The sequence below is a fragment of the Phyllostomus discolor genome, chromosome 3 (genome assembly GCF_004126475.2).
Source record: "Phyllostomus discolor isolate MPI-MPIP mPhyDis1 chromosome 3, mPhyDis1.pri.v3, whole genome shotgun sequence".
Taxonomy (NCBI): domain Eukaryota; kingdom Metazoa; phylum Chordata; class Mammalia; order Chiroptera; family Phyllostomidae; genus Phyllostomus; species Phyllostomus discolor.
Window position 1 is genome coordinate 186285042 of NC_040905.2, and position 24832 is coordinate 186309873.

General features: G+C 43.3%; 1 protein-coding gene across 1 annotated transcript; it reads left to right on the forward strand.

The window, feature by feature from the left end:
• Positions 1-76: 76 nt before the first annotated feature.
• Positions 77-24645, forward strand: ANP32B (acidic nuclear phosphoprotein 32 family member B). Its single transcript, XM_028512468.2, has 7 exons — positions 77-444; positions 9713-9862; positions 13679-13801; positions 19122-19311; positions 21914-22038; positions 22848-22917; positions 24186-24645. Exons 1-7 carry the CDS (start codon positions 391-393, stop codon positions 24251-24253), a joined length of 780 nt encoding a protein of 259 aa, XP_028368269.1. The 5' UTR covers positions 77-390; the 3' UTR covers positions 24254-24645.
• The last annotated feature ends 187 nt before the right edge of the window (positions 24646-24832 follow it).

Below are 24832 nucleotides of genomic sequence, written 5' to 3' on the forward strand. Positions count from 1 at the left end.
TCCCGCCGCGTCTCCCCGCCCCGTCCTTGGTGCAACCGCGGCCACCTAGTCGAGCGGCGCCGCGCGGGGCCGAGTCGAGCGGAGGAGCAGCCTGCGCCGCGTCGCCGCGTTAAGCGCAGTGCGGGGCCGCGGCCGGGGGCGGCGGTAGTGAGACCAACGCTGCGCTCCAGCCCCCTTTTCCCTCCATGGTTTCTCTCCGCTCCCGTGAGTAACTTGGCTCCGGGGGCTCCGCTCGCTTGACCGTACGCCGCCCGCTGCCCAGGACCGCGCCGCCGGCCTCTGCCGCCAGCAGACCCCTTCCGACGGTCCCAGCTGCGCAGGCCGGGACGCCTCTCCCCCCTCCGCCCCCGCCGCGGAAAGTTAAGTTTGAAGAGGGGGGAAGAGGGAAACATGGACATGAAGAGGAGGATCCACCTGGAGCTGAGGAACCGGACCCCGGCAGCTGTAAGCAGAGCCCCCTTAGGGAGCCCTCTCCTTCCGATGACTTGCATGTAATGGTGGCCACCTGCGGGGCCCCGGGTTCTCTGGCCCCGGCGCGGGGAAGGGCGCAGCTCGCGGGCTCGGACGGGGAAGGCGGGCGAGCGGGCGGGAGGGCGCGGAGGGGGGAGCGAGCGCGCGGGGATTAACTCTTTGGCGTCCGCGGGCCCCCGCGGCCTTCCGGGGAAGGCGGTGGGGTGGGGGAAAGCAAACTTTGAGCTCCTCGTCCGCTGGGGTTGTTCCCGGGGGAGCGTGTGAGCGAGTGGCCGGCGGCGAGGGAGGGAGGAGGGGGTTGTGTAACGCTGGGAGCCATGTTTGCAGCCTCCCGGGATGCGCGGCCCGGCTGGGAGCGGGCCTGCCCGGGAGCCGCGCAGCCGTCCGGGGCTGGGCCCGTTGCGGACCAGGCCGGGCTTCGCGCGCGCCCCGGGCCGGCCGGGGAAGGGGCTCGAGCACGGAGTGTGGGGGTGGCTCCCCCGGTCCGGCCTCGAGGTTGGCGCCGGCCCGGCCGAAGGGCAGGGACCATGAGGCAAGGAGGGCGCTTTTTGCCTTGGATTTGGGTGAAAAGCCCCCTCGGGTGCCGGGGGGCTTAGGCGGGCGCGGCCTGGCCCGCGCGGAGCGGGGGAGGGGCGAGCCCGAGCGGCGGAGGTGGCGCAACTGCCGCCCCTCCCGAGGCCAAGTTTGAAAAAAGGACGCGGTTCCCGCCATTTTTCAAGACTAAAAATAAAACTTTCTTCACCCCGTCTCTTGCTTCCCTTTCGCCTTCCGGGCCTTCTCCACTCCCAGCCTTCCAGGGCGGGTCCCGGTCGGCCCGGGTGAGCCGTTGTGGCGGCGACTTCGCCCTCCCTCCCGCGCGCCGCGGCGGCGGAGCCCGGGCCCCCTGGCCGGGAGGCTGGCCCCTCGGTGTGGGCGGGCGGCGGCTCCTCGCGCCAGCCGGGGCGCGCCACAGGCCGAAACAGCGCCATGTTGGCGGGCACCCGCCCGCCCCCGGCGGTGGCTGCGGGCCGCCGCTCCCCGGGCGGAGCTCGCCTTGTTTTCTGCCTGCCTGGCCGAGGCTCGGCTGGCTCTGGCGCGAGCCCTGCGCTCCGCCGCCGACTCATCTCTCCGGAGAGCTCTGTCCTCCTCCCTTCTTAAAAGGGCGATGCCAGGCTGCGGGGGTGCCAGCGGGCCTCGGAGGCCTCTGCCCCCGCAAGTGCATAGTGCGGCCGACTGCGGCCTGCACGCTGGGGCCGCGGCTGCGTGAGCGGCGGGTGGGCCTTTAAGAATCGCCTGTTTCTTCTCCGCCCCTGCCCTCCCCGCGAACTGGAGCGGCTTCCCGCGGCCCGGCGTGGGGCCACGGTTCCCGGCCGCCACGCGAGGAGGCCGCGCCTCTGCCAGACCCCCTGGTCGGTGAGTGGCGCGCTCTGGCAGCAGGTAGACCAGGAGAAGTCCTCCCACCCCAGTCCAGAAAGCGATGGGTGCGTTTCGTGCAGTCAGGTAGCCGTGGGTAACAAGTTGCCCACTTGTGGAAATTCAGCCAGGGTTTACCTGGTATGCACGAAGTTTTGAATCCCTGAGATCTCCACAAATGAGGTTGGGGGCGCCGCACCGCGTGGTCACCCCGAGCGTCCCTGGAGGGATCTGAGCGTGGGCATCTCCGCTAGTAGGCCCCCCCCCCCCCCCCCTTTAAGGTTGAGGTCGGAACACGGTCGTCCCTTGGGCTCATCAGTCAGACATTTTGTGTCGGCCACGTGCTAGTACATTGAAGGGTTAAGCTTCTTCACACTGTGAAACTCGAAGAGTTATGTTCTTGAGTTGTTAATTTCAGACGCTTACGTTATTTCTGGGTAGTTGTAAATAAATAGAATGTGGAGTAATTAAATTTAGCCAAAATTTCTAAAAGAAAAGTACGCACATAGTGGTAACTGTTTTCAAAAGTAGAATTTGAATTCTTTGTGCACAAGCTAAAGTACTATAAAGGACTGAGTAAGACTTGTCTTTGGGTGGGGAACACAAAACAATCTACAGATGATGTATTATATGGAATCGTACACCTAAAACATAATTTCATTAACCAACGTCACCCCAATAAATTCGATTAAAAAGGTTAATTTTTTTAAAGGGAGAGAAAACCTCACAGTACTCGACAATTTAAAAAAAAAAGCTACTAAGAGCAGTGTTGCTCCCAATGGGAAATACAACTGGGTTGCTGTTCCCAGTATATGGAATTTTTTCCTATATGAGATAACTAATATATTGCTGCTTTTTTTTTAAAGTACATATATGTGCAAGCGTTAATTTTGGAAGTAATCAATTTAGGCCTTACCCTCTTGCTAAAGACAGGCCAGTCACGTGTCTATTTAATTAAATTCAGTTAAAAGGTCAGTTTGACAGTTGCTCTATCCACATTTCAGGTGCTCAAAAGCCGCAATTGATTAGTAGCTACTGGATTGGGCGGCACTAGCCTACAGTAATCCAGCGGTTTATCGAACGGATATTTGAGTACCAGCAGTATGCTAGCACCTGGCAAAGCAGTGTGAACGAGACGGGCGGCTCAGCCCCTCCCTCCTGGGGCTTCGGACCCCGGGGGTGCCTGTTGCACTGGTGCAGTTAGGGGCCTTGAGAGTGCTGCAGAGCCAGCGGAGGCTGTGACGAAGGACTCTGACATGGAGACGAGGCCAGTAGGAGTTAGGTTCTTAAGAGAAAAGATGAAAGCTTTGACCTTAAACTGAAGGCTTTTGGGGAGAAAAAATGCAGTAGGTTTTGAAGGGAAATTTATGAGGAGTTAAGTGTTTTTGCACAAAAGCATCATCCTTTTGGCAAATGAGAAATTCCAGGATGACTCCTTTAAAACCAAACTCAGCTAGTTGCATGGCTCCATATGTTTATGCAGGGCCACCTCTTAGAGAGTTGGATTGGCCTCTGGGATCCTGAAGACTTTTGTCATTTGGGGAAAGAGGAAGAATTCTAAGTCCAAAACAGCTCTTGATATCAGAGGTGTGTTCTCACAGTGGAAAAAATGACGAAGATGACTTTTGAAAGTAATCTTTCATAAAGAATGCTGCTAACCATTCAAAAATATAAGCAGGCAAGGATAGGAAATAGTTCGTATAAAATATTTGTATTGTCAGTTACTTCACTGGGAACAAATTGTACAGCCCTAGAACAGGGCACACACAACACAGGTTGTTGGTACGAGCACCTTGTTACTATGCATCTAGGGACAGCTAGCATTGTTACTAGCTCTGTTTGAGATTTTTGTCCAAAGTTAAAAGCCAAGCAGTTCCTGTGGTTCACAGTCTGAGCCCCTATGGGCCACTGCTGGGCTATATGCTAGACTGAGACATTCAATATGCCATAAATAAGGATGGTCTTTCCTTAGTCCCAACTAACTGAAAATAAATTAGGCTTTTTCCCCAGTAAATTGGCATCTGCTGTTGTGTCTCTTGTGATACAATTTTGAGTACAGTGGAGTATTCTAATTGTTTGCACAGCAACTAATTTTTTTCCTTGTGTAAGTAATACATATTTGTTGAAGAAAAATTAGATACACATAAGCCAGAAAAAATAGCATAGATAAGCAAAAATTAAATATTTCTTACATACGCCCATTTTACCATTTAGACTTTCGGGTTGTGTTGCATTTAGTTATAACTGAAGACAGTAAACATCTTTATCTTTCTATGTAATTATTCATTATAGCCTCATTGTTAATGTCTATATAGATTATAATTTAAGCACCCCATGGGGGTGATTAGAAGGTGGTTGGGTTTGGGTGTTTTTTTTTCCATTTTAAATAGTACTGAAATGAACCTCCCATAAAGTGAATCTCTGTTTCTGCCAAATTGCTTTTTAGAATGGTTTCCTTTACCCACCAGTAGGATATGGGTGTTTCCTTCATGCTGTGGTTCTACCACCTAACCACATTTGAGACCCACTAATAAAAATCTGTTTTATTGTTATTTTGAAAACATTCTTTTAAACTAACAGTAGGGTAAAAGGTTTGCACATTGGTTAACTTAGAAGAATGGAAATGAGCAAGAGTGGCAGGAGTTACTTTTTCTTTCTACCTTTTTGGATTATTTTATTTACTACAATAATAATCATGTTATTTTTTTAACTAAGAGAATTGGTAAATTTAAATGATCTTTAATTCCTCCATACTTTTTTTTACCCTCTTATAACAAGGATAACATCGTCGGGGAAGGTCACCCAACTAGTTAGATAAAATTGATCTGTTTTCAGTGTAGCAGGGGGAGAGGGGCATGAGATAAAATTGGAGAGGACGGAAGGGAAGTCACTTAATGTCTTCTGTGGCTTCCCGCTCATCCCCATAACTTTTAGCTACAATATAGCTCAAAATTTTCAGTGAAAACAGTACTGTTTTGCTGCTAGCTATAGAAAAGAAAAACAAGAGTTAAATAGAAATTAATAGATTTTTATTTTTAATTCTTATTTTATCTTAAATTAATGTTTGAGAAAAGGCTAGTTTAATTGGGAAATGGGGTATGAAGAGGAGTGAGTTTGACCCCAAAAGTTAAACTACCTATTTTTGAGCAGAAGGCCAGCTAATTATTTTGGACCAGATAGCTCTCCCTAAGATGTACAAGTGCCTGCTCACCGTTACCTCCTTAGGTAGTAGTCATGGAGGAATTGGGGCATAAATGGAGAAACTGGGGCCATTTCTCCTTGGTTAGAATTTCCCATTTATCCCAGATTTGGAGTGGGAGGCAACACGGCTATATGCCTGTCTACCACTCCCTCCACCACCACCACCCCACGCACACTCCTGCACAGGTGTATTCTCCCTGCTGAGGAAGGCTGGACCCCTTCACACTTCTGGAAGGAATGAGGGAGTGGACAGTCTTAGTTATCTCAAAGGCTGCTGACCCGGTGCCTGAGAGAAGATAACCTTTTCACCAGAGTCCTGTTTAGAACCTCAGACAGGCTAGATGGCCCCAGGCCTGTCACACTTGGGCACAGCACTCAGTGGGGCCCTCCTGTGGTCTCTGCTTTCTGCAGTAATTCCCACTCTGCTCTGTCCTCTTACTGTGCCTCTGGAGTCCTGTTCTGGCGTAGCACATTTCTTTACATCCTCAGCCTTCCTAGAAAAGTGCAGGGACGTGCCTTCTCTGCTGAGCTATACAGCTCTTGGCCCCACGCACCCCAGTAAATTCTCTTGCTTCCTATTCATAGAGAAAATTAAAGGTCTCCATGTGTGTTCCCTGAAGCTCTTGCTCTCCGCTTGTAGACTCACCTGTAACTGTGCCTGTTCTAGCTGTTTTCTGCACAGGAAGAACGACCCTTCCTCCAACAATAGCACAATGATACTGGGTTGCCCAAAAAGTCTGTTAACGTTTGACACAGTTTTCATTTTCACCAATAACTTTATTGATTTGGATATTTTGAGTGTGTCAGCTATCTCCCGCTATTGGCTTCTAGTGGGTAGAGGCCAGGGGTGCTGCTAAACATCTTCCAGTGCATAAGACGGCCCCACAGCGAAGAATTATTTGGCCAAAATGTCAGTAGTACCAAAAAACATCATAAACCACTTTTGACACATTGGATCAGTCACAGCCCCTTCTCCATACACCGCACCAATCTTTATTTTTGCGTTTCAGTTGTGTATCTGCTTCCATCTTCAGTATTAAAATGGTTGCATGAAAATTCACCAATTTTGATGTTCTTTATAAAATGCACATTAAGTGTCTATTGATGATTTGTATTTTATGGCTTGTCTGGTTTTTTTGTCTCTTTGTTTTGGGGTGCTTTTTTTCCTCAGGGTAAAAACAATATCCTCAAGAAAAAGGTGAATAAATGCAAATACTTGGAATTTCTGAATATCAAGAAAGGTCATAAAAAGTGTTAAAAAGAGGGGTTGGTTGCCATTTTAAATAAAGAACTCATAACTCAATAACAGACTCAAATGGTATATTCTTTCACCTAGCAATAGATTGTGAGGAAACAATCATAATTACATAAGAAGTTTTACATGAAAAGATACTATGACATTATTTATAATAGGGAAAATGAACTGTTCTAGAGGGAGGATTGCAATTTATGGTACATCCATACACTTTCTTTAGCTATTAACAGATACTCAGCTGTTACTTTAAAGTATGCTAAGTTATGTAGTTTTATCTCACCTATATTTAAATACACAAAGGCTGAAAAAATATACCAAAGTATCAATAGTGATAAACATTAATATGTTTTGTATTAATGTGATTGTGCTTATGATCAGAAGGTAGGTTTTGTTTATATCCAGGTTTTCTCCCACTGCATCATCTGCTGGTCCCCTGCAATCCTGCCACCCCATGCAATATTCTTAGCAGTGACTTTTTTACCTTTATTTTTTTGAAGGTTTTATTTATTTATTTTTAGAGAGAGGGGAAGGGAGCAAGAAAGAGAGGGAGAGAAAGAGAAACATCAGTGTGTGGTTGCCTCTCACGTGCCCCCAGCTGGGGACTTGGCTTGCAACCCAGGCATTTACCCTTACTGGGAATCAAACTGGCATCCCCTTGGTTCACAGACTGGCATTTAAGCCACTGAGCCACACCAGCTGGGGCTTTTTACCTTTTATTTTTAAACATAGATTAATAGTCTCATCATTGAAGTACAAAATAAGGCTCTAGAGAAAAGTCTCCCAGCCACTCCCTTTCTCTCCCTGAGAGGTGATTCCTATGAGATTTTACGTACATATAAGAAAGTGAATGCGTGGTATATTATGTAAATAATAACATACATTCTGTACTTTTTTCATCCCAAAGTGTATCCTGGAAATGAATCTCTTGTTGATGGGCATTTAAGTTTTCTAATTTTTTCAATCACTTCTTGTGCCTTATTTCATAAGCCTCTCTGGGTGTTTCCAACTCATGCTTCACTCTTGGGTACTCCCGATTCTTTTCAAGTGTTCTTTGCAGCATCCCCAGGATTCCATCCTTTGTCCTCTTCCTTTCATACGGCCATCCCACGGGAAACTTAAGCTTGGTATCCCTTTTGTAATTCCTTACCCCTCCCTCAGCAAGCTGTTCCTTTCTCATTTCCATCTAGCTACATGGTTCCCCTTTCTCTAAACCAGAACCTCAGTTCCTCTCTGTCATCTTCTATACTCATTTGTTAAACCTGCAAATTAGAACCACTTTAAATTAACATTTCCTCTCCCAATTTCCTCCTCTTGATTCTTAAACATGTTTTAACTCACATTTAATTGATGTATGGTAGTTTTTTGATGATTCTCGTTACAGTAAAATTTTACTAGTTGAGAGAAATTGTCCAAAAGGTGATTTCACCCAGTGAGCTGGAAGGCAGAATGGCTTAAGAGGCAATATGGCTAACTCTAAATCCTCCTTAATTGACTTTTGGCATATTGGTGTCATTCTGTATGATAATTTTGCATTCTCTGTCAGATACAGTTATAGAAAGTTCCCCAAACCAAATGGGGCCATCTTAGTAGTGTCGAAGTATACTACTTAGGTTGGTGGCCATTACAATTCACATTTTCCATAGTTTATTGGGGTTTTCTTAATACAAAAGAAATACCTGCTTGTAAAAGAAAAGCAAAGATAAGACTAAAGTAGACAGCAGAGGTCCCTGTCATCCCCCTTCTCCCTTTCCCCAGAGGTTACTTTCTCAGCATTTACTAAGTCTCAAGCACTAGTGGGTGCTTGAAGTGGGTACTGTTTTCCCACCTCACAGATGAGGAAACTGAGGCGCAGAGAGCTTAAGTGGCTTGCCTGAGATCATATGGGTTTTAAGTGGCAGAGCCAGGATTCTGCCCAGGCATCTGTCTCCAGAGCCTGGCTCTCATTAGTTGACCTGTTAGGTTTTCACGTGTGCTAATTTTCATCAGGAAAAGGAAGAACAGCAGAGGTATCTAGAGAAAAGGAAGGAAGGAAAGATGGGAGGAAAGAAGTAAAAAGGTATAGGACCACATGCATCCTGACTGAAACCAGGGCTTCTGAGGAGGAAGCAGACAGGGCAGTGAGAAGTTGTGGTGGTGTGGGTATCACTGACTCTATAAATCTGTTTCCTTCTCTGTGCAGCGGGGGAGGGTGGTACGCAGAATAGTAAGTTCTCCATAAGTGATAGCAATTGCTGGAGTAGGATCCTTGGATTCTGTAAGGGAGGATGAAGCCAGTACTAACTAGCTCATCATTTTAGAACTGTCGGCATCTCCCTTTAACTAACACTCCCTCTCCCTCTCCCTCTCCCTCTCCCTCCCTCTCTCTCTCCCTCTCTCTCCCTCTCTCCCTCTCCCTCTCTCTCTCTCTCTCTCTCTCTCTCTCTCTCTCTCTATATATATATATATATATATACACACACACACACACACACACACACTTGATTGATGTTATTCAACTTGGTAGATTCGCTGCAAGAATGCCTTTGGCAGTTAAAACTAATTTGCATCACTATAAATGGATCAAAACGTGTTAAAAAAGTTGCAAGTTTCAAAGTCAGCCACAGAGCAAGAGTGGCAATAAGGATTAGTATAGTATTCACACAGTAGACTGTTAAATAATCAGTATTCAAAATCTTCAGATGTGACACCCTTGGATGGATTTGAGTTCTGAACTTCAGGTCCTCCAAAGGAGGTTTTATGGCCTGAGAAAGGAACCCAGTGTAATGTCTGACAGTTCTCCCCACTGTCGTTCTCAAAGGTAACCCAAATTGGTCTTTGTTTTGAATTAAGGCCTTTGCATCTTGATCCCTTCTTAGTGACAATATAATCTGAGTGAAGATTAATAAAAACCACAAGTGGAAGTGTACGGTGCTGCCGCAATCTCTGTGATCTTGATAGGAAAAGTAAAGCATTCCTCCTTCCCTTGTGTCGTTCTCCTGGGCCTTGAGGTAGAGACTCGGCCTGAAAGAGGGTGAGGGGTTTCTTCACTCCGTATTTGTAGTCAAGGCTACCCCTTGGAGAACAGACTTGGGAAAAGGAATAGGGGAGATACGGTTTCTTCACTTATATCTTAAGAACTGTAGTTTCTGTCTCTGGAAAGGAAAGAGTTTAAATCTTTATTTATACCATGGTGTAACATTCCACCCTTGGTATCTATTAGTATATTGTTACTAAAGGCTTAATCATTTTTCATTTATTTATAACTGTGATCTAGGTCTAAGTAGAGGCTGCCTCTATATACGGGTGTGTTTTGCTGGGTGTTTATGGTTGGCACTTTTGCTTTGTTTTGTTTTTTTGTTTTCTGTGTGTTTTTTGAAAGCTTGTCCTTTTTTCTTCTTCCTTTGTCATCCACAGGTTCGAGAACTTGTCCTGGACAATTGCAAATCGAATGATGGAAAAATTGAGGGCTTAACAGCTGAATTTGTGAACTTAGAGTTCCTCAGTTTAATTAATGTAGGCTTGATTTCAGTTTCAAATCTCCCCAAACTACCAAAATTGAAAAAGGTAAGTGCTTTTTCTTTAACAGTAAAAGAGAGAACCATCCTGACAAGGGGAAAATGTATGATTTTACCTGTAAGGAAGCGTTTATCGGAGCAGAAAGCACAGGCCTTTAGAACCAGGCATATCTGGGATTGAATTACAGCTCTTTCGTTTCCTTGATGGGTCATCTTCTGCAGGTTACTTAATCCTTTTAAGGCTCAATTTCCTCACCTATAAACTGGTGATACCACCTGGCCTTACAGAATTGCTGTGATGTTTGGAAATAATAGATGTTGGATGCTAAATAAATAGTAGAATAATTATGAAGAATAATTAATTTGTGAATAATGTATTACTTAATAATATACATTTGTTGCTATAATGTTAGATACATTTCATTCTTAGTATGCTCTGGTTTAGGAAACAAGTGCCTACCACTTTTCATGTTTTCTATTTATTGATTAAGGGTGAGTTTAAGTAGTAAAGACTTCAAATTTATAGTCTTCATGATCATTCAAATCCATCGCATAATTTTTAATGACTAGAAGTTTAAAATATGTTGTGACTTACTGTAAGAATCCATTGTCACAACACTCTGTATTTCCTTATCCTAGCTGGTGGTCTGCTGTTAGCACTACATTGGTCTGATTGCAAATCAGTCACTATCCACCTCCAACCCCTTCTTTAAATTAAAGAGAGAGACATTTTTTCATGTCCTTGTACATTTAACTGTCATAGAACCCCAGAAAATCAAAACTGGAAGAAACTTTGATCTTCTAGCCCAGCACCTTCTTTTACAGGCACACTAGTAGACCTAGGAAGGTATAGTAATTTGCTTAAAGCTACCCACAAAGGTGCTTAGTGCTAGAGCCAAAACTAGACTCCATGTCTCCTTTTTCCTAACCCAGTACCTTTTTTACTACATACAGAAAGTTATGTGGTCATGTAAGTGTTGCAGAATCCTTTACTGTTTAGGTGTTCACTTTATTGTCTAAACAAAGGTGTGATCAAATTTAAGCTAAGGGCCAGTATGTTGTTCCTATAGTTTCCTTCTGAGTCCTGAGAGGGACTTGTTTTTCCCCTAAGCACATGAATTAAAAACTAGAAATGCTTTTTACTTGTCTGCCTTATTTAGGTAGTAAACGCTCAGACAGCCCTCATGGGTTTCAGGGTGACCTGCTTCCTATACATATGACTCCTGTTATATTTAAATGGGTAAATGTCTCCTTTCTTCTGATAAGTATGTGCTTTAGCGATTCAGGAGTCATCCTTTTTATTTGCATGGGTTATTGGTGACACTGGAAGCTCTGGTTAGCCCGTTAAACAACCGATGGCTTTTTAGCATCTGTCCACGTGAACTTGATGCCCGCAGATCCTAGTAGTATGTGTTTTGTGTTCTGTTTTCTTAGCATCCCAATACATTTTCCTGAATTACCATGGTCTGTGTGCTGCCAGACTTATTCAGAAAGTGTATCAGTTGATCATCAATATAGAGGCTTTATCAAATCCTTCTGAAGTCTTATTTTAATCAGTCACTTGTAGAGTTAGTGAGCGAGGAATGGAAATACCCATGAATCAGACTTAAAGGCAGATAGATGTTCTCGCAGCTGATGTGGACTTTATGTACTTCCTACAGCACGGGTGGTTTTATAGCAAGAAACAGGATCTGAAAGAAATTTGGTATAAATAAATGTCTCAAGCTTCCTAGAGTTACACATTGCTTGCATTTCAAATTAATAATGCTACTTAATCCTTTGACGGATTGCCTTATTTCTACTACCTAAGATACTCTTGTTGAAAGGATGTGAATATTACATATGTGTGATATTCTGGCTGATGAAAATAAGTATTCCCTTTATTATTTTGATTTACTAATATCTCAATAAAGCTAATACTTGAGTCTTTGTTGACTGTAGACTTATATTTTAAAATCTATACAGTGAACCCTGGCCAGTGTGGCTCAGTTGGTTGGAACGGTGTCTCACACACCAGCAGGTTGGGGGATCGATTCCAGTCAGGGCCCATACCTAGGCACGGGTTTGATCCCTGGTCGGGGCGTGTATGGGAGGCAGCCAATCACTGTTGCTCTCTTTCTCTTCTCAGTAAACAAACAAAAAATTAAAAACCATATAGTGCAAGCTGTTTGACTGGAACATCCTATGGGAAGGAAAGAATTGTCTGAAATGTTACATTCTCCTCTTCTGAAATATGTAATTACACCTGAACAGCAGGCTTGTTTTTTTTTTTCTTTTGTTTTAAAGATTTTATTTATTTTTCAGAGAGAGGGCAAGGGAGGGAGAAAGAGAAGGAGGGAGAGCAGCATCGAGATGCAATCGTACGTGCCCTGACCAGGGACTGAAACCATAACCCAGGCATGTGCCCCGACCTGGAATTGAACTGGCGATCTTTGGCTTTGTGGGACTGTGCCCAAGTGAGCCATACTGGTCAGGGCTTCAGCTGTTTTTTAAACTGATTGTTTCAGCAACTATTTACATTTTTAGAAGTTACTCTAGTCTGCATCATAGGTTTATTTCATTGCATGCCATAGATAAAATTACATGACGTTTTCATGTTCTTCAGGGTACGTAGCATAGTGTAGAGGGCATGGATTCTTCTGAAACTAGCCTTCCTGGCCTCAAAACATGAGTCCACCACTGTAACAGCTGTGTGCTCTTGGACATGGTACTAGTCTCTTTGTAATTCGTTTTCCTCATCTGTCAGAGGGAGTAGTAGTTTTGCTTACCCCGTGGGGTTATTGTGAGACTGAGTTCATGCACAGGGGTGGGCAGAAGTAGGTTTACAGTTAGTTGTGAGTATGCAAAACACTGAATTTATTACTGTATTATTATTTATTGTACTATTTTCTATATAAACAACTGTGAATTTGTTTTTGTCCACACCTGTATTTCTAGTGCTTTAAACAGTACCTGGCACTTAGGTACTTGTAAGTAAGGGTTAGATACAGTTACCATTGTTTTGGGTGCTTAAAGTAGGGAATTAAAACCAGCGGTATGACCTAACGTTTTTCATCTGCAAAATAAAGAATTTGAATTAAATGCTCTTGACCATCTAATTTTTCCAGACTCCAATATCTTTCATTCTAAGATTCTAATATTCCTTGCTGAAGGCTCGTTTCCTTCATTGGCACACCACTCACTGTGCTACTTGACCTGCTGCTAAGAAATTAGAGTAGGTTCTTATAAAGGCCAGGTTGATGCAAGAAGTGGCCTCCAGGGAGCTGGTTGTAGCTACCTTGAAGCTGTTTCCCCATTCCCTTTCCTGAGGTCATGGGCCTTCTTTAAGGGCTTTTTGGGGCCTTTACTACTGTGGTCTTCAGAGCAACATTCCCCGGTGGCTTCCCGGTGTAGAACTCCACAGTGTGTCAGCGCTGTGCAGAGCCAGATTAGGTTTCGAGTGGGCACAGCGAGCTTGGCTTGGCACACACAATCAGCTGTTTGGAATGCATGGACCATTTACCCTTCCTGGCAAGTATAGAGCATTACAACTTCTCGAAGAATTCTAATTTGCTTTGACCCACTTTTTAGGTTAGAAAATGTATTCACTGATGTTAGGGGCCAGTTCTCAAGCAAACTGTTAAAATTAGTAGGTGGTTGAGAAAACACAACTCTCCTCAATCCTGTGCTGTCTTTCCTGCCCTGAAATGCTGCTGGGGCCTGTAAACTGCTTAGCAGGGTTGAGTCAAGCAAAATGAACGTGATACGCGCTAATAAAAACAGGGTTTTTGACCTTGGTGTGTAGGAACTATCTGCTCTTTAGAGCCTTAATGACACGTGCTCCTCCGTATATTTGTGTGTGTGTTGTGTGCGTTTTCTCTTGCAGCTCGAGCTCAGTGACAATAGAATCTGTGGAAGTCTGGACATGTTGGCAGAAAAACTTCCAAATCTCACACATCTAAATTTAAGTGGAAATAAACTGAAAGATATCAGCACCTTGGAACCCTTGGTAAGTAATTGAGAATTTGGAAACCAGGACTTATTGGTCATTTTCATTTTCATATTTCTTTATAGTAAGGGAAATGATTGGAAATAACAAATGAATGCCTGATACTGTGGTAGCTTCCGTCAAAGGGGAATTTTCTCTCCCTCTCTTTCACTTTCTTTTCCCTTTAAAAATTTCACATGTTTAAGAAATTAAACATTTAATTTTCCCCCAGACCGGCTAGGCTCTCCTGTACTCTTATAGAAACAGTTATTTGTATTTGGTGGCATACCTGAATTATGGATGGAACAGAAGTCCAGGATAGTCGCAGTACATCTTAGGTCTCCGAGCTCCTGTCTTGTGCTCTAGCTGCTCACAGTTGCCCATAGTTTTGCATGGGAACCCCCAAGTCCTCCTCAGCCTTATGTACTGGGATAAGCTATGGAAAGTTAAGTTCAAGTGCAGTGGGTTATAGACTTGCTGTGTGACCTTGGGCAAATTGCTTCTTTTCTCTTGGGCCTCAGTTTCCTCACTCACGAAACAGTATAATACTCCCTACCTTACTTACCTCACTTAGAAGTCCTGAGAATAAAATAAGGTGATGCAGTTTGCTTCGTAAGTTGGGAAGCCTTGCTAATGGGGGTCTAGCCTATGTGGAAGTTGTAGTGTCCGGAAAAGAGCTTTTTGGGGCAGGAATTAATGCAGGGTACGGGGCAGACCCACTGGCTGTTCTTTTGGCTAGCATCTGGAAATTCCTGTGAATTTGAGATTGTTAAAATGACTGCTTTTCCCAAATATGAAATTCTACAAATCTGGCATGCAGGTAGGATTCCATTTTAATGAGGCTAACATGATGTACATAAAGTCAGTGTTTGTATTAACTTCCAGACATCCGCTGGAAGAGGGTTATACAGCAGATAAGAATTGCCTTTCAGGATCCAGAAGAGCAAAACCCAAGAGGGTGAGGGGATCCTCTACTATGTGTCTTTTCTGATGTCACACCATATTTATAATTGGATTTCACATCAGTTTTACAGAATGTTCTGTTAGTGTTTCAAAGGAAGATAGAGTTATGATTTCTTTCAATGAAGAGGATTTCCCGTCAGAATCATAGGGTCTTTTCCCTCTTAATAACTGAGGTGATACTCCAGCGTAGATGTAATCATCCTTTACTGAGCCGCTTTGTGTGTATGTTTCATGAAGTGGACTGTATTTAGCTCATATTTCTCATAAATGTTGGGAACCTTTTCTCGCCTTTGCTCCATCAGTTTTACCCCTGTTTTTCTGCTATAGATAGGCATACCCAGATACTTAGGACCCCTCCCCCTTTTTAAAGATTTTATTTATTTATTTATTTATTTATTTTTAGAGAGAGGGGAAGGGAAGAAGAAAGAGGGAGAAAAACATCAATGTGTGAGAGACACATCGATCAGTTGCCTCCCAAACTCACTCTGGCTGGGGACCAAACCTGCAGCCCAGGCATGTGCTCTGACCGGGAATCAGACTGGTGACCTTCTGCTTTGTGGGAGGGCACCCAGCCAGCTGAGCCGCACTGCTCAGGGCTAGACTCCCTCATTTTTACCACTTCTTTTCTTCCAAACCAATCCCTATTTCCAGTGTTTAAATAAACATTTACTGAGATTTGCAGTGTTCGAGGACATTAACATTGGCCCACCGTATTCTCATATAAGCTACAGAAGAGAGAATGACTGTAGAGAAAACCAAGTTTAGAAAACAAATACTCATCAGTCACAGGATAAATGGAGGAACAGGGACTCAAATCCAAGTCCACCATTCTTTGTACTGTTCTTTGTGCTATTCTTGGGACCTGTTCTTTTTTTATCTGCAAATTTATTCTATACCCAAGTTGGCCTAAACTATTCCAACAGTAGCACTAAATGAAGTGCCAATGGTCTCTCAGTCAGATAACTACACTGAGCCTTTATTATTTGTGTTAATGACAGGCTTGTCAATTTAGGGTCACTGTGAGCATGGGAACCCCTTTTTTCTGGAACAGAGTACCAGGTAGTACCTTTTCATCCTAGATCACTGGCTGCTGTCTAATTCTTATGGCAACCCGAGTCCTCTCTGATGTTTCGTCAGAAGCCTTTGTCCGTGCCCAGCACGCAGAGGCAGAGCAGGGGCAAACATTGTGTGTGGGAGCTGTTTGCTTGGGTGTTCCTGATCTGGTCAGTGATGTATGAGGGCCCTTTGGTGGCTGCGAAAGTCTTGGTCCCCTGGGGCAGGGGAGAATGAGAAGGAATCATTGTTGTAGTTATCATTTTTGGAGGATCTGCTGTGTGCCATACACTGTAGTGGATGCTTTATGTATGTTTTCTCATTGGTAACCTCAAGGAAGATTTCTGCAAAGTAGATAGAAATAGCACATCCCTTATTTTACACACGAGGAAGCTGAGGCTTGGGAGAGGCTGAACCCCTTGTCCAGAGTCACACACGTGGCTAGCCTGTGAGAAAGCTGCAGGCCTGCACACCCGGGACTGCACACCTGGGACTCTCTGCAAAAGCCCGAGCTCCTGCCCATCTCTGAAATTGCTGCTCAGAGTCCAAGAGGTGCTAAGTGGGTCTTCTGAAGTTAGAACATGGAATAAAATGAAATTGTAGGAGAAGGTGAGGGGGGACGTGTTGGGTCCATTTTGAATTCTGAAAGTATTCTTCAGTGGGGAAAAACACCATCCTCATCCTCATTAACATACATTTTAAACACCGTCTGCATTGAGCCCAGTTCTTACAGTCACTGCAATGATTGTGAATGCCTCTGCTTGCTACAGGGATATTAATCGAGAGACAAAGAAGGCATCAATTCAAACGTCCTTGGACACCTTTTTTAAGAGACCTGGGCCATCCAAACCATCCCCCAAAGCCCTTCTAAATTCTAAGAAGGCAAGCAAAATTATTGTTAATAAAATGTTTAATGTTTATTATGGCTAGCCTTTTCGTTTTAGGCCAAATTTATGGTATGATACAGTTGTGAATCTTCTTTTTAGCAGTATTTAGACATTACATTGAGATCCTGAATGATGTGTGTAGTGTATTTGGGGCCTTAAAGTGTAATGTTACTACTTTAAACAGTTCTAGGGTACTAAAATTGTGATTTTGTTATTTGTTTTCACTTAGTTTTCTAGCATACTGTTTGGCATGTTCGAATTATAATGGTTTCTTTTTTAAGAAGTAGTCAAAAACATCACAGATTCGTAGAGTTTCAAAAACAGGAGAGCCTTGGAGGCCCTGTATGATGGGATAGTTGAGAGAACTGGAGAAAGGGCTTGGGCACTGTGGAGCATTAAAAATCAGAGGTTGTGTGCATTCTTTGTGCATCCTTTTCTGGGGAGTGAGTTTGAGCAATGAATTTTTAGACTGCGTGTCTTTGGGAAAGCTATCTAAATTGTGCTCATATCCTAGCTGGTATAGAATCAGTCTTTTTGTGAAGAGAAGGGAGTTCCCAGTATGCCAGCTAGTTGTCCGGGGTGGTATTTCAGCATTTTTTTTCTCTTGGGTGAGAATTCATACCTGGGCTTCTGGGGGTCAGGGCTGCCCACTGGGGAACCTACTCTGAAAGCGACACTAGGTAAAAGCGTCTCTCCCCACGGTGAGAAGGCCTGGGGACGGCTTTCTGAAGACCTCAGGGGACTGACTTACATAACGCTGGTGTTTTGAGGAGTACGGTTTCCTGTTGCTGTAACTCTGCTCCACGTTCCCAAGGGGGCTGCTCAGTGAAAAATAAAATAAGTGTGGGAACTTCATGTCTGACCAGGAAGATGACGACTCTGTAAGTGCAGGGGTCAGCAACACTTTCCTCCAAAGGGCACAATAATAGATCATTTAGGCCTTGTCAGCTATACAGTCTCTGTCACAGTTACTCAGCTTTCCCACTGTAGCACAAAAGAAACAATACATAATATGTAAACAAATGAGTGGCTGTGTTTGAATGAAACTTATTTTGCAAAAACAGGCAGTGGGCCAGAATGGGCCAGCAGACAAATACAGAGGTGTCTCAGGTCCTGAAGACAAGGTGTTGTTTAGTCTGCATTCCTCCTCGGGTCCTTATGAATGTTGAAGTAGCTTTCCCAATAAAACATAAAAGCCTTTAAACATCAACATTGATTTTTTGCAACTTAACTTCATGCAGAGAGCCTCTTCCTACTTTTGTATTTTTTTTTCTTAGAGAATACTGAGCTTTTCTCTTGATTCGGAATGATTAAAAGTTTATGAAGCTGTGTAATATGCACCCTCCGGGCTCATTGCCCCTGTTCTAAAAGACACCAGCCTACAGAGCACTTCACGTGTGCTTTCTGTGCTTTCTCACCCTCTCCTCTCTCCCTGAGAGGGTCTGCTGTCACTCCTGCTGTGCTCTCCTCACTTGCTTGTGATGATACCTCCGCCCTCCCAAGCTCTTAATTCACTCTTAATCAAAGCTTAATAGATGTGCGGTTGAAGTACTAATACACTGGTGTCCTAACAGATGAAGATCTGAGTAGAATACCTGGAACTTTTTCTATCTACTTTGATTGCTCAGAAAGATTTTTCTTGGGCCTAGCTTTTACACCCTGACTATTATGGATAAGTGAAGTGGAGGCTCCCAACAAATGAGGTGTTACAACCAAGTTTCGAGGTGTGGTAACATCAGAAGAACATTACATGGAAAAGTCTGGTAAATGATTATTTCCTCAAAAATTATAAAAGAAGAGAGCGTAATGTTGCTCTATTTCTGAATTTGAACTCTGAGTTTCCTTTCTTTTTCTCCAGCCTGTATTGGTTCCCATCTTCCCAGAAAATGTCTGCACCCCAACACTGTGCGATTTTTTTACATTCCGACCTCCAGTGTTTCCCATCTGTGTCCCCAGATAGGAATCTCAGGCACTGTGAGATTGAGTTGATTGATTGATTGAGTCTTTGTTTTTGTTTTTTTCCTGTACTCCCCCAAAGCATTGAAGACTATGCTCAATACTCAGTTCTTATTGGCCACTTGATGACTCAAATGTTTAAACTCAGTTTTCAAACAAATTTATTAAATTCTTTGATTTGTTTCATAGTGTGAAAAGATCGGTTTTAATAACTACTTTTCCAACTTCATATTTCTGAAGACTAATGCTGCCAGGAGAAGACAGTTCTTTGAGGAAAGTAGATGCAGGAGGGAAGGACTAGTTAAAAATCGAGTGGCCTCTAATATAAAGGTTGCAAAGGACTTGAAATGTTTTCCTATGTATGAGGCCGAGTGGGTAGTAGCTAATTAAATATGAGCCTAGATTTTTACCTCTCTAGGAGAAGGGTTTTGTTGTTACGTTCCTTTGGTTTAGGAGGTGTGTTTTTTGATCCTTTTCTTCAGAAAAAGTTGGAATGTCTGAAAAGCCTGGATTTGTTTAACTGTGAGGTTACTAACCTGAACGACTACCGAGACAGCGTCTTCAAGCTCTTGCCCCAGTTGACCTACCTGGATGGCTATGACCGAGAGGATCGAGAAGCTCCTGACTCAGATGCCGAAGTGGATGGTGTGGATGAAGAAGAAGATGATGAAGGTGATTGGATGTAACTTTTAGTGAACCTAATTTCTGCCTTTCAAGAGTTCTGATAAAGAGTTCTGAATGTTATTGCTATTGAGAAAAATAATTCCTATCCATGCATATAGGCATTGATTAGATTTGGAGCTAGGACCTCTGCTTAATTTTGAATAAGCTCTTGGGATATTGAAGACTTTAAGTGATTCCAAATAAAAATGGTTTGTTAGCTAATGTGTTGAATTTCGAGCCTAGAGATCATAGACGGCTGCAGCTCATTAAGGACTTGGGATTCACGGTTCACTGAAAGGACGGTGGTTTCATGGCCCCTGACTTCCTCCTAGCTGTTCCCTTGTCTCGGTTACTGCTTCCTTATCCTTGCAAACTCACCTTTGTCAACAGTTCAGGAAGACTTCTGACACCTGCGGAGGTTAGGCTCGTGAGCGTGCTAGAACACCCCCTTGCTGCCTCATTCATAGCACTTGTCACTCTCTGCTATTCTTGTCCCTTCCAGCTGTGCTGAGATTGTCTTCTTGGGGAGGGGCTTTTTTCCTGTGTTCACAGGGCCCAGCACCTAGTGGGTACCTGATACATGTTATTTCCAAATAAATAAAATAGCTTTCCTGCTTTTAATATATGACTGTGGCTTAAGAAGGTAATGATTTCAAAGTACTATATGTTGGATTTCATTTTTCATTAATAAGGAAAATAATATCTGGATGTAACATGGAATTAGAATACAGTTTTAGTTTAGATATTTGATCAAGGTTTTTACACCCAGTTATTTTTAAGAATCTTTGAATATTTTCTGCTCAAAATATCCTTCGGATCAGCTTGTGCTCTCTTTGCACAGTGACGCATTTACGGTGAGTCAGTATCAGGAGAGACGACTTCTCGCCTGCGGGCGGCTTAGAGGAAGCAGCGTGATTGGTTTTCACATCGGTCAGCACGAAGGAAATGTGTTCTGCAGTTTCTGATGTTGCTGGAAATGTGGTATTACTGCATTTGAAGCATTGTTTTATTTTCTAAGAGTTTTATAGTTTTAGCTCTTATACTTATGTCCATGATCTGTTTTGAGTTAATTTTTGTTTTTCAGTTAAGTTGACATTCAGTATTATATTAGTTTCAGGTATACAGCATAGTGATTAGACATTTATATAATTTACAAAGTGAGTCTGTTACCGCCATAAGTCTATTACCATCACCACACATAGTTATTACCATATTATTGCCTATATTCCTTATGCTGTACTTTACGTTGAAGCATAATTTGAGATATCTCTTTTCTTTAGAGATAAAAACACGCAAGACAAAAGTTCAAGAAAAGCAGAGGAGGAAAAGGATTGGGCAGCTTGGGTGTGGTTATTGGTGTAGCAGAACTCAGGAAGCATGTTTACAGTTTTGCAGGAGATTGGAAATAAGGCAAAAAGATAGGATAGGATAGGATGTGAGAGGGTAACATGGACACAGATTAGGATATCTCGCCTGGTTCCAAATATTTGTGTCACTTGTTCCCCTCACCACAGGTTCTCAGTTATTCCTAAAAGCACTTCGTGCCTCTAGTTGTCTATTGGAATTCATTTAAAACAGGTTGAACAGCCCCATGTGCCAGGAGCCTATAAAGGAAATTCTTTGGAGGATGAAGATAAGTCAGGGCAACAAATATTTGAGCATTTCCTATGTGCCAGACACTGTGGAAAACGGTTTTGAAAAGGAAGAAAACACATACACGCACATGGCTCTGTCCTCTAGGAGCTTACTGTCTACTCAGAAGAGAATGTTAAGTAATCACAGCTAACTGATCACAGGTGAGCAGAGTATGTGGTGAAGGAGAAGCACCAGGTGCTTGTGCGAGAGTGTGCGCTGGGACTAGGAGGTCTGGCGTGTCTGCCCGAGGAAGTGAGTTTTACCTAGATTCAAAGGTCGAGTCATCATAAGCCAGAGAAGACAGGGAAGAGCATTCAGGAGCCAGGAGGGAGCACAGCAAGCTCCAGGACTGGAGAGGCAGGACCTGCCTGGTTGGAGACCTCCACCAACTGGCGGGGACACAGCGGGTGGTGGTGCCTCTCAGCCTGCCCCTCCTGCCCGTCGGAGGGGTCTCTCTCCCAAGTTCCCCGTTTGGGAAGCTTTGTAGTGGTACCCTTACCCCAAAAGGATTTTTCTTGTTTTGTTTGTATTTTTCTAACTTTTTACTATGGAAAATTTTAGACATGGACAAAGGTAGAAATAATAACAAAACTTTCATGTTCCCATGACAGAGCTTCAACAATTACTGGTTTATGGCTGATCTTGTATTGTACATACACCCTACCCTCTACCCCCTTCCTTCCTTGGAATCAAATGCCAGACCTTGTCTCACTTCTTTAATGAGTGTTTCAGTGTACATCCAGTTTACCAGGAGTCCTGGCGTCCGGATTTTGTGAGACTCTGTTGGACAGAAGGACCGAGCCACAGCGGCTTGGGAGAAAGAGTGTGACTGTGGTTTGTGGTTTCCCCTGACATTCGTAGCCCAGCGTCTGTCCTGTGGACCAGCCCACAGTTCCCCAGCACCTTAGCAGGGGTACTCCATGGTACCCCGTGGGACATCAGCGGTATTTATGAATTCCTTTCGGGCTGTTTTCAGAAGGAGAAGATGAGGAGGATGAGGAGGATGAGGATGGTGAGGAGGAAGAGTTTGATGACGAAGAGGATGAAGATGAAGACGATGATGTAGAAGGGGAAGAGGATGAAGATGAAGTCAGTGGGGAGGTCAGTGCTACTCTGCTGCCCTGCTTCCTAATCAAAGTTAGTTAAAAAGAAGAAAGGGAAAAGAAAAAGGAAAGGCCTCCTGAAGAATTAGTATACTTGTGAATAGTCTAATATCAGTCTGATTAATTTAGCTCTTGTAACTCCCACCCCCTTTTTAATAAATACTAAATGGAATGCTTACTGAATGCTAACTGAGAGCGGGGGGTGCAGTGTTAAATAAGAACGTGGTCCTGTCCTGGAAGAGCAGGCAGTCTGGTTTAATGGGATGCCTAGTAATACAATATCTAGAAGGAGCTGAATGCCATACAAGGACAGGAGAAAGGAGCGTTGACTTTGACCCTCAAGGAGGTTTGTAAAAACAGGCAAGGGATTAGTTTAGATGTCATCAACAGTCATGTTGTTTTTTAGTACAAAAATAAGGCTCTGAGCACTTTGTATAATTTTTATAGGCCTTTAATGAAATTAAGTTCATGAGAGAAGCTTTTTATAACAATGGTAATGTAGAAAAATCTTTGTGCAAACCTGCTTTGAAATTCAAGATTTTTAGGTCATTTCTCAAATTACTTATTTAAAGTTGTATACTAATCAGACATGTCTGGAAAATAAAATGCTCCTGAAAAGCAATTTGCAAAGAAAATTTTAAATTAAGCTTATTAAGAAAAACATTACAGTATATCAAACTAGATAAAAATAACATTAAAGTTTTCTCCTTGATGGATTGTTACATTTATTGGGGAATTATTTAGTTTTTGTACTTCTCAACTTGGCAGAATTAGTCTTAATAATGATATGCCATTACCATTCCTTAGGAAGAAGAATTTGGACATGATGGAGAAGTTGATGAAGATGAAGACGATGACGATGAGGATGAAGATGAAGGTGGGTCTAATGCATGTACCTGGTTCCTCAAATAAAAGACGCAGTCGGGGGTGGGTGTCCATTAGTTTAGAATTTGGAACCACAGAGAAAATAAAATGCCCTTTGCCCTGGTGGTCTCACAGGCTCTTTGTATGGACAGACAGCCCTGTCGGTGTGTCCGTGCTCGTGCCGCCCACCTGTCCTGCAGCGAGAGACTGGGCGTGCCTGTCTGGGGCACGGAGGCCCAGTTTCCAGCCCCCGCACTTGGACTGTGTTTAGACCCTATCGTCTGGGTTATTGGCAGGCTTGAAGTTTCTACGTTTTGAATTCTTTCCTTTAAAAAAGTCGTAATTTGGTTATAATTTTTACAGGATATATGCATAGCACCTTCCCATTTTATCAGTGTTAATCCTCCCCCCGCCCCCAACCAAAACCCATGAAACACCCATTTGTTACTCCCTGAAAGTACAGATTCCCGTGCTTGTGCAGGTTTCAGAACACCAGCTTGTTTGCTGTGCTTTACATCAGTCCCAGCGTTTTCAGCGTCTGTTCTCTGTGCCAGGGACTAGACAAACTTTACGATGATAGACCTGATTTCTGCCCTCACGCAGCTTTTTGGGACATAATTTGACAAGGATTTAGTCAGTTTAATTGAAATAGCCATTAATTTTTATTAGTTGACAAAACAATGATATGTAGGCCTCTGTGTCCAAAATACCTAAGGGGTCTAACTAATCTTTTTTTAGTCAATGTCGACTTGGCTCCAGTTTGAGTCTTGCCATGCTTAAACCTACATACTTTGTGTTATCTCATTTAATTCTCAGAATAACACTGTAAGTCAGTACCATTGTTTCCATTTTAGAACAAGGAAACAGGCTTCAAGGGAAGAGGTTGAGCACCTGCCCAAGGTCAATTGTTAGTGAGCATGGGTCAGAAAACAGCCTAACTCCAAGGTCCTTGCTGTGCATTTTAATAACTGCTAATGTTTCATTGGACCAGCAAGTGTAAGAAACACTTGGAAGACTGCAACTTAAATTGGAAAAACTGGTTGAACTTTGCTATGATTTGAGATGCTACTGTGCATTTTGCCCTTCTTGGTTCTGTGGTCACTATTTATGCTTTTTAAAATTAGTACCGCTTAATGAACAACCTGTCTGTCAGATGAAGCTGACATCTTTTTTTCTAATCTCTCAACCATCAAAAAAGTCCATTGTTTTTACCTCCATTAGCAATAGCCTAGGCAGCGTGCCTTTTCAATTGTCTAAAAGTGAATTTTTGTTATTATGCAGAGGAGGAAGAAAGCGGGAAAGGTGAAAAGAGGAAGAGAGAAACAGACGATGAAGGAGAAGATGATTAAGATGCTAAATAACCTGCAAAAAAAGAACTGTTCAGTATTGGTTGGACTGCTCGTATGGATTTGGTAGCTGTTTAAAAAAAAAAAAAAAAAGGTAGCTGTGATACAAACCCCTGGACACCCACCCACCCAAAGAGCCAAAGAATAGTTCCTGTGACATTCCGCCTTCCTCCATTTAGTCCCTTTTGGAAATTCACCACGAAGTTTGGGGACTGCACCCCAGCAAAATTGTAAGCGTTGTTAGGTTTCCATGTAAGACTCTTGCTGTAGCGTGGATAGCTGTGATTGGCGAGTCAGCCGTCTGGCTACCAGTTACACCAAGATTGTAACAGCATTTCTACTTTCTGTACAACAAAGAAGCTTTGTAAATAAAATCTTAACATTTTGGGTCTGTTTTTTTCATGCTTTTCTTTTCTTTTTATTGAAGTCTTTTTACATTAGGACATTTTATGTGACAACTGCCAAAAAGTATTTTTAAGAATTTAAGTGAAATAAACATGTTCCTCTTTGGTAAAGCCTAGTTGTATGCTTACATTTTTAAATTGTACTTCAATTGTAAGCTCATGTTAACGCACACTAAAG

Excerpts from the sequence above, each read along its gene's own strand:
- ANP32B (XM_028512468.2), top strand. The coding sequence starts at position 391 with ATGGACATGAAGAGGAGGATCCACCTGGAGCTGAGGAACCGGACCCCG. Across the intron at positions 9,863-13,678 it reads AACTACCAAAATTGAAAAAG|CTCGAGCTCAGTGACAATAG; the intron begins GTAAGTGCTTTT and ends TTTCTCTTGCAG. Across the intron at positions 22,918-24,185 it reads CGATGAGGATGAAGATGAAG|AGGAGGAAGAAAGCGGGAAA; the intron begins GTGGGTCTAATG and ends GTTATTATGCAG.